Source organism: Phalangium opilio, unplaced genomic scaffold (genome assembly GCF_054372755.1).
Source record: "Phalangium opilio isolate 3A_F unplaced genomic scaffold, DU_Popi_V2 ptg000091l_1, whole genome shotgun sequence".
Taxonomy (NCBI): domain Eukaryota; kingdom Metazoa; phylum Arthropoda; class Arachnida; order Opiliones; family Phalangiidae; genus Phalangium; species Phalangium opilio.
The window spans coordinates 228,748-238,919 of record NW_028324196.1 but is presented as its reverse complement, the minus strand read 5'-3'; the positions used below and the strand labels follow the sequence as shown (position 1 = coordinate 238,919).

At 34.9% G+C, this 10,172-nt stretch overlaps 1 protein-coding gene across 1 annotated transcript; it reads right to left on the bottom strand.

Moving 5' to 3' along the window:
• Nucleotides 1–721: 721 nt before the first annotated feature.
• Nucleotides 722–1,558, bottom strand: LOC149643669 (uncharacterized). Its single transcript, XM_089850475.1, has one exon. The coding sequence runs from the start codon at nt 1,556–1,558 to the stop codon at nt 722–724; it is 837 nt and encodes a 278-aa protein (XP_089706601.1).
• Nucleotides 1,559–10,172: the final 8,614 nt, after the last annotated feature.

The following is a 10,172-nucleotide window of genomic DNA, read 5'->3' as shown; positions in this document are numbered from 1 at the left end:
TCAAGAAACAATGCATAGATTGGGACACGATGTCACGGTCCACTCTTCGGGGTATATTGTAAACCCTGGTAAACCATGGCTGGGAACGTCTCCCGATGGTCTTGTTGAAGACCCTGCAGAAGTGGAGCCTTACGGGCTCATTGAAATTAAATGCCCCTGGTCAATTAGGGATAAAAACCCCACTGAAGTTTTAAGTGGCGATTTTAGGATTAAAACGATTAATGGAAAACTTGTGTTGAAAGAAAATGACGATCATTTTCATCAGATTATGGGGCAGATGGCGTTATCGGGATTACCATGGTGCGACTACGTAACATATTTTCCTACAGGATTGATAATTGTAAGAGTACGTTTCGACCAAGAAAAATGGAAAAAGATGGAATCGATCTTGAAGAATTTTTATTTTGCTCACGCGCTGCCAACCTTATCAAAGGAATAAGTATTTAAGTGATAAAAATGGGTTAAATGCCTAGCTAAAGTTTCTTAATATCTGTGATATTTTAGTTCCTAAATATCTGTGATATTTTAGTTCCCTAGAAAAAAACAAAAACAAAAAAAATAGGAAAACTATTCAAAATAAAATTGATTGTTGAAACATACACCATTAAATTTCGATACTTATACATACATTTTTAAAATTTTTACAGCTAGTATTCTCTTAAATATATAAATCCATATTTTCAAGATCATTATCATCTGAATTAAAATCGTTCCCGTATGGTTAGTCATTTACAACGGACATATTTTCTGGTTCGAAAAATTCTTCACAATCATCCGGCTCATCGTCAGTAGTACGGCTTGCATTACCCGGCTCCAAAATTTCTTCGTCAAATTCCTCCAGCTCATCATCAATAGTAGCGCTTGAATTAGCCGGCTCCAAAATTTCTTCATAAAATTCATCATTTTCCAAGGAGCTGTTGTTTAAATTTTGTTCATTTTCTATATTGACAATGAGAGGGCTTTGGAAGTTAGATATAATCGCTATAATAGTCCACAGCTGATTAATGACAGGCGCAAGAGTTAATGGAATTGGACGATAAAAGATATGGAACCCTCTAATCCTAGCAATTCGCCGCTCAGCATGGATGCGAAGGGCTGCAATCTTTTGGGACTTTTCGAGTTCCTCCTTCGAAAACTGGCCTTTTTCACCAAGGAATGGTGGTATATTTAATTTAGTGCCTTTTGGGTCTAGCAACTTTTGAATCAAAAAACCTTTATCCGCCATCTCACTATCATTTTGGTTGAAGTTCAGTTTTAAAAAACCACTTCGCCGGGTTATTTCTTGGTCGGAGATGCTGCCTGTGAACAAATGAGAGACGAAGGTGACGTAGCCATTAGGGCTTATTCCAAGAAGTCCTTTGTAAGTTGTGGTGGATTTGTAGTTTGAATACGAAGGAGACTGCAATACCAAAGACTTTGAGGCTTGGCATTTAAGTTCTGTAGCATCAATTATGACGCGAGTGCTAGGATAATCTCTTTTGAAACTTTCTGGCATAGTTGCGTCAACTTGTTCTCTTGTAGGCCATAGATTTATTAATTGTCCTAAGCGAAAGTACATGAAATTTATCCAAGTAACGCAATAATTGGACGCTGTGCTCGGTGAAATACCGAAGCGGTCTGCTAAATCTTTTAAAAAAAGGCCGAGTCGCAGACGCATCAAAACTAGAAGAAACTGATCTTTCACATTCAATTTCTTGTTTCGACCTACAGGTGACATTTTTGGTTTAACCCTCCCACCATTCCAAAAGTTGATGTTTTCTGCATTGGGGCCTGGATTAAGCCGATTATATAAGGCCATAAGTTTATCATAACAAGGCAGGCCAGTGTAAAATAATATATCCTTGTTGTTATCCTTTACTCTGTCTATACTAGGTTTAAGCTCATTATAGCTCTGCTCAGCAATTTTGGCCCTATGCTTTGCATCAAGTGAATCCTTTTCTACTTTTTTGAGTTGATAATTTTTGATAGATACTTTCAAGTTCAGTTCAGCGATGCACGCTTCTAATTCTTTCTCTTTTGCTTCCAACTCTTTCGCTTTCGCTTCCATCTCTATCACTTGCGCTTCCAACTCTTTCACTTTCTTCGAACATTCACAATTACAATAAATGGCTACGGATGACATGTACTCCTCTGTTGAAGTGACAACCGTGATCATATCTGATACCATATCTTTAACAACAGATTCATCATCTTCGGTATTATTTAAACTTTCAACCACCGTGTCTGTAGAGTCAACTATTTTGGTACCAGTGGTAAAATCCCACGTAAATACCGAAGGAACCGTCCCTTTCTTCAGTATATTCTTGCCATTTCCACGTCCAGGGTCATAATCAGACCTTTTAAAATGTTTTGAACACACATAAATGTACTTTATTGGTTTATAAATGAAGTCTCGGCGGCGGATTTTCTTAATCCAAAGCAATCTCAAGGATTTGTTTTCTAACGAAGGTAAACTATGGTAGGAAATCTGAAATAAAATTGACAATTATTGGGAGTAATTTAAACTCACTTAACTATACTTACAGATTTAGAATTTCCTTTTTGGGTACAGTTCAAAACAGAACAAATCTTGCCTGGGGGGCACCTGGGACTCATTTTGACTAAGGCTTAGCACTCCAGCAATGAAAATGCTTTATTTACAATGATTTAAACTATATTTTTATGATTATCAAGTAGCATACGATACTAATATTTAAAATTAATGATAATTATTTGATTAAAATAACAGATCTTTTAACTAAATGACTAAAAATACCTCAACCATCAAAATTTTGGAGCCATATTTCATTTTTTAACTTTTTTTTAAACTACGGTAGCGCCGCCTTTTAAGAGATCCGCGCATAACGATCTTATCCCCGCCCCTGGAAGTTCGTCTTCATTTCCGAATTTGTCTATTGTGAAAAAAAGTAAACGCCTAGAGTTTAATCGGTCGGAAATGTGCCGAAGATTATTCAATATTCAAAAATAATATTTTTTTGTCCATACTTCGTGAAAAACTCGTAAACTCTTTAAACTCTTTTCTTACAAAGAAATGAAATTAAAATTCGAATTTTACTTACGAGATTTCCAGCGTCAGGAATTAGTTGTAGCTTATTACTGTAATTAATCGAAATTAAAATCAGGAAGCTTATTTAATTACTGCATGCATTTACGTTTTGAAATTGGTTAAAAATTCCGCTACAACAGAATAATATTTAGAAACAGCTTTGAAATTGAATTCGCCCGTATTTTCCATGACGAATGCCTGAAAAAAGAAATTTTATCCTTGGAATGTAAATGTCGTTATATAAATCACTTTCTCTAGTGTCTTGGAAGCGATCAATTTTTGCAAATGATAATTTTGAAACCTTACCTTATCCAGGGCCATTCTCAAGGTTACATTGGAAAATAACATATTGAATATAGTTGATTACGTTTCCCGATAACGCCAAATTATTTGAGTAATATTGATATATTATATTACGTTATTTGATGTTCCCAGACAATTTGTTATTTAGCTTCGAAATTTGGCGAAAATGTGCGAGTTGTTTTTTTCCACGGAGACGAGATCTGAAAATTTAATGTCATGGGAGTCTGTTTGTTTCGCGAAATGACGATGTCGATCGTTACATGATTTTAAGTTGTGTCTACATTTGCCAACTTTTGGCCAAGTGTATACTCTACAGTATGCTGTAGCGTATTGAGGCACAATGTCAAAAAGCGTTAGAATTATAATGACCATTATCAAGCGCGCACGAATACGTGAGAATTTAGACTGCTATCTTAGAGGATATAAAGAAGAGGAATGGACAGTTTTTGTATTCAGTTATCGTAAAAGTTTTTGCCTAAATATCACTCTCCGCCTCCACACATATACAGTTAAGTAGGTGACATTTTCAACCACTAATGATATGTATTGTACAGAGAAGGTATTGTACCCAAGTAGAAAAATCGGTATTGAATAGTAAATATTTGGCGAGATATTCCCTTTTATATTGGTAAACGTTAAAGTGACTACTCCTCTTCTTTATACCCTCTATGCGCTATAAAGGCTCTGATTTAGCAATCTAAGTAAAAGGATACTGGCACGCTATCTGACTCCATTTCCCGTCGAATGACACACATAGCTCAACAAAATACAAGACAATTAGCGTTGATACATATTCGATCGACGCGACTAGAACAAGTTGGGAAACCAAAATAAACCTCTCCAAGTAGAGACGCAATTAATGGGTTTTTCTTAAATAATTAAATGAATATAATTGATATACGTTATTTTATATCTAGTTAAATCGTTTTGACAAATTTTATTCCCTAAATCATTTTAAACATAGCTAATGTTGACGTTTGAATTCAAGCGTATACCTCTATTACAATTTTTAAAAATTTAAGAGTATATAAGGCGATTGATTCTCAATAAATTAGTAGGAAACCGGCAATTACGTGAAGCTTTATATTGCCATCATTATATTTAGCGATGGGGTAAATACTTCTATTATATCCCTTTGGATATGAAGGGAAAGTATATAAATTCGAATTCAATTTAGTTCAGCTCACGCATCAGGAAATACTTTGGAATGCTTTAAACGAAAAAAATCCCTAGGTTTTGTTTGCAGTGGAAGCACTGCCATTGGGAGGCTAGGCGTTTCTTGTAACCCTAGCCGATTGCCTCGTATTTCTTAATCCTAACGATGGTAATAGGAAGCGAAAAATTGGTTTCTGTGAACTCCGATTTGGGAACTGCGAAAGCGGTTACAGACACACACACCCTGAGACGTCCAGTGTAATACCTCTCCGTCACGGTACCGTCACTTGGAGATGTAAAAACATTTGATTGGCCCAGTACAATTTATCCAAGTGTCGTGAGTTTACTGGGATCACCACCCGCCTATTTAAAAAAGCGCCCTCTCAGGTCTAAGAACTTTGTGATTTTCACGGTTCTCTGCATGGATTGTTTGTCATCAGTCTTGCGGATGGTTTGATATTCCATTTGGGTTGGGAGAATATGCGAAACTTTGTTAAATTCTATGTAAATTTGGTGCTCTGTCCCTATTCCGCGAGGTACATGTTTCAAAAATCCCACCGGGGAATATAAACCAGTCTGGTCACATTTCCTAAAACTAGTAATCCGCTTAACAGCATCGTGAAAGGATTTTCAGCTTCAGTCACTTAAGAACCACTTCAATCACATTTAAGTTATTTACCATCGCTTTCAAGTACATTTTAGAGATATGATGTAACTGTTATTCGTTATGTTAGTCATTTCACAGTAATTTTTATTGATATTTATTCATTTGACAACGTTTTCAAAAAGCTTTGATTAGACTAACGACACTTTTATCCGCTTTCTTAGTCATATTAGTTTGCTTTCAATTGAATGTTTTCGTTTCACAGCGTCTTCAAACGCATTTTAGTAAATTAGCAACACTTTCGGCCACTTTTTGAACATTCAACTTCATTATCAGTTTTATTTCAGTAATATAATAACAATATCAAACACATTTAAGTCGAATAGCGGGACTTTTATTAGACTTTAAACAGAACTTAAACCTATTTTTGGTGTTTTGCCAATACTTACAATTGTAATTTAGTCATTTCATGAACGTCTAACTGCTTTTAGTTCCTTTGGATGCGATTTAATACACATTTTAGTAATTTAACAACACTTTGATCTACAGTTTTAGTCACATTAGTTCGCTTTGAATCGAATGATTTCATTTCACGTCAGCTTGATCCGTATTTTAGTAGATTAACAACACTTCGGACCACTTTCTCATCATTTATTTTCATTATCTGTTTTATAATACTTATATATTAACAATGTCAGATTTAAGTCGAATAACGTAAGTAATAATGTTAAGCTTAACATAGTGTATTCCAATAATATATTTTAAGCCTAACAGTGTATTCCAACACCTCTGTTTCGACTTACGTTAATGATACGGAATTTGAAGCAGGTGTTGCGGAACTATTTAAGAAAACGGTGCCGCCGTCATATTCATGAAATTCAAGCCAATATACTTCAACTTAATACTTCTAATTATATTTTAAACTTAAGAAATTATTTCAACTAAATATTCACCAATTTCTCTTTATTGAAAATATAGACATATTTCTTAATTTCAAGGATAATGAAATGTAAATAACGTGTCCGGTGAAGGGGAATAGAGACACTCTCATGATTAGTAAACGGCCTATGCCAATTTCAAAATATTTCCAATTTTAGGAGTTTTTTATATTCAAATTTAATACTATTTAACTGAATATATAGGCATATTTCAAATTTTTGGAGTTATTTCAATTTAATATCAGAATTAAATACTCCTAAATATAAACTTTAGAAATTATTTGAACTTAAACCAATTTCTCTTTATTGATAGGCCTATTTCGCAATTTCAAGGATAGGAAATGTAAATAACGAGGTCGGTGAACGGGAATAGAGAAACTCGGATGGTAAATAAACGGCCCATAAGAAACCTAATTTTTAATTACATGTTTTGCCCTTTCACGTCACTTTAAATTGAAAATTAGTCATTTAACAGCACTTTAAACGACTTCTTAGTCTTTTGACGGAACGTTTAATTGGGGTTTAGTTAATTAATTAAACTTTAAGCTACATTTAGCTGCTTAACATCAATATGTCTCACATATTTATTCATTTTACATCGTTTCCAACTGCATTTAAGTAGAATAGCACGATTTTCATTCTAATTTTTCTCATTCAAATGTATTTTATGCGAAATGCGTAACTTGTATTTGCATTCTTAATCATTTCACGTCACTTTTTATTGAAACTTATTCATTTGTAACAAGCATTTTAAAATTTTCCATATTGTTTTGAGTTCATGTGACCCGACGATAGTGGTGTATCAATTCTTGTTTAAGTTTCAGTATTGGTGGAATTATAGGCTCGTATTTGCATTCTAAACCAAAGTATGTAACATCAGCAAATTTTACCCGCCTGTGTTCCAATATTTTTAAATACACCATCATTTGACAGTCAAATTGTATTTCTCAACTAAGAAAAATCGTTTCATCCATTGTTCGCGATTGACATTTTCAAATTTCACTCCGTTACACTTTACACTTATCAAATTATTAAGGGACTCTGCAAGGATTCGAACTGATAATGACGTCTTGATTTGAACTGATATGATAATCTACCGCGTTGTCTATTTCCTCACCGACCTAGTTGCCAAAAGTCAACATGTCGATAAAAACCCCGAGCCGTGTGTATGACAAAGCTTGCCGATGCGTTCAATTTTCAACTTCAACATCGAAGTTATTATGTGTTCGTATTGTAACCGTCCTCAGCCAGAACCTCCTTCCCGGGAAAAAAACCGCGTCGTCTGCCTTACTCATATATTATTTTTTATACTAAAGTTTGTATAAATGCCAAATTGTCCCGAAGTGGCGCCTTAAGCGCCACTGCTGTCAACCTCGTTAAAAATACATTTTTCGCGGGGATAAAAACCCCCGCCTACAATCTGTAAAAGTCCGTGTTCGCGAAAACACCAGTTTATTGTTTGCTTAAACGTGTAATAAAAGTTCTTTGTTATCCAACTCTGAGTCTATCCTTCCTCGCCATGGATCATTTGGTAAATATAAGTTAGTCATGGACAATAAGTCCTTTAAACGGGAAACCTGGGATACTCCGACACTCGTGCCGCTTCGTGAATCGCGCGTGCCTCGTGCGTGCTTACAGAGCCTAGGCGACGGTTATTATCAAATCTACTGACCCTTTCCAGTGTTTTTTTTAACCTCTTAATATTCACAGAAAAATAATAAATATGGTTATAATACAGGGTTGCCACGAATTTTCAGAACCAAATTCCCTGACTTTTCCAGGTTTTCCCTGACCTTTTTCTGAGATTTTCCCTGACCTTTTTGGGCGAAAGTGTAAATGTTTTCGGGTTTACCCTTTTAGAATTTCCCTCTCAAAGGATCACGTGACGTCTTACTTCTCGGCTGTGCGCGAGGTAGGTGCGCGTGAGAGCCATGGTGCCCGGCCGTTTTAAAGTACCTTCCCCCTTCTATCTTTGGCTCTAAGCCACACTGGCCTAATGTATCCAGCATTTTCTTCTGAATACTAGAGAGGAAGAGATGCGGGTGAAAGTGATAGTAGACGGCGCCCTCTCTTAGGGCTTTGAAATTAATATATCGAGAACTTGAAATTGATGAATGATAGTTCCAAATGGTATTAACGTTTTGGAGGTTTTGGTTTCTATGCGCCACATTCATTCTTTTGATTATTTAAAAATAATTTAGGTTTCACAACAGGCTTCGTTAAAAATGGGTTGGGCCCTTCTTTAAGTTTTTCTATTAGTTCTTTTAGAAGCATTATTAAAAAGTTTAGTTAGGTTTTTGAGATGACTATTAAGTTCTTGTTTAGCTCTGCCTCTGCAGTCTGAACGTTGCCTACGGAATAAATTAAATAATAATTTAAATGAGTTTCTTTCATTTGGGCTTTGCCAAAAAATATCCAAAATTCTGCCATTTTAATTGCGCCAACCCTGACCCATTAAAATAATTTCAAAGAAAAAATACGACTCTGAACCGTCCGCAAACAATCAAAACATATCTAAAACGTCGTCTGCTTATACTAACTACCTTTTAGTTCGAAGTTTCAATGGTTGATCCCCTTTTTCGGTATTTTACTGGAAATACGTAAGCGCCGAGAGTAGTGTTATTTTCTCTCACTGGGGTCGCATATAGGTAACACTTTTTTGGCGGGAAGAAAATGCTGGATACATTAGGCCAGTGTGGCTGAGTAACTTATAATATTATACTATAGTTTATGATAACTTTGCAAATAATGATGCAGTTTAGTTAAGTTTAAAACTAACCGATTGAGGAAGTTACTATAGGGTTGGTACTGGTAATTGTGAACACTTTTTGCAAATCTTTGAATAACTCCTGTGGAGCTAACGTTAGACACCAGAAACTTTCAGGATATGAAAGCCCCATCTCGCTACGTTTTCAGCTTTTTAACTCTCTTAAATTTGGCACAATATACTTTTTCCCAAACCCCTTAGAGGACCCCAAATGTGAACAACGCTGGTAAATGTAAACACCCTGACCCTAAATACTGAAGGAGGTAGTGACTGGACACTGTACTCAAATGTGAACAACAATGATAATCAATTGGGAGGAATAAGAAAAGCCCTAGGAAAGGAGCTACCATTACGTAGGGCCTAAATTCATGAACATAGATTAAAGTTTACGCAGATGTGATAAGTGATAATAGGATAATATAGTTAAAACAATACCCGAGTCAAAATGTTCAATAATTTGTTGAGAAGTCCTATTTATTTCGATACCTCTCGTTTTTTCGCTTTCCAGCCCAATAAGTAGTGGTAGCTACGGCCCTCTTACCGCTAAATTGATAAATTTACTAATGGCGCGAAATTTGATTCTTTTTTGGGTCAATGATGTATTTTAAAGTTAATATTATCCGAACGTAGATTCCTTACACCGCTTTTACTTTTTATTTTTTAGTAAAATAGTTTAAAAAGGATTCTAATTAACCTTGAAACATTTGCAATTTTTACTTGGTTTTTTCCAGCTCTATTTTTGAATCGAATTCCGAATCGAAACCACAGATATTAATATAAATTTTATAGAAAAACACGTGATCTATCTAATGGTTAAAGGTTTGTTATCGTGGGATTATTGTAACTCTTGCTAAAGCTTATTCCCTGATGGTATTGTATTAAGCAACACCTAATATTGGCATCAACTTAAGTTGATTAGTCCGAGTTGGTGTGTATATAGGTCCGTATCTTTCATTCACGTATTCCTACAATGTTCATACCATTTCTATCGTAATTCTCGATATTCAATCTACAAATTGAGCCCTTTTAAAAGGAATTTAAGCCGCCCAAAAATTAGCTACAAAATTTTAAAGAAAAATAGAATCGTTCACATTTACCAGTACCAACCCTAGTTTAATAAATATTATTCTGTAATTAATTAAGATAAAGTTCTGTAGGTTAAGTTTAAAATGAACCTAATGAGTAAGTTACTGTAGTTTATTACTAGATTGATTTTATTCATAATAGGAATGCTATTATATAAACAATGGAAAAAAAACCCGAAATTCTAAATTAGCTGGGGTCATCTTATAATGAATATAGTAATACTAATTCTTGTCACTAGAGGGCTACTACTGAAGGCTTCAAACTCTCTACAGA

Bases quoted from the DNA above. Each gene is read 5' to 3' on its own strand.
- LOC149643669 (XM_089850475.1), bottom strand. From the start codon at position 1,558: ATGTACTTTCGCTTAGGACAATTAATAAATCTATGGCCTACAAGAGAA.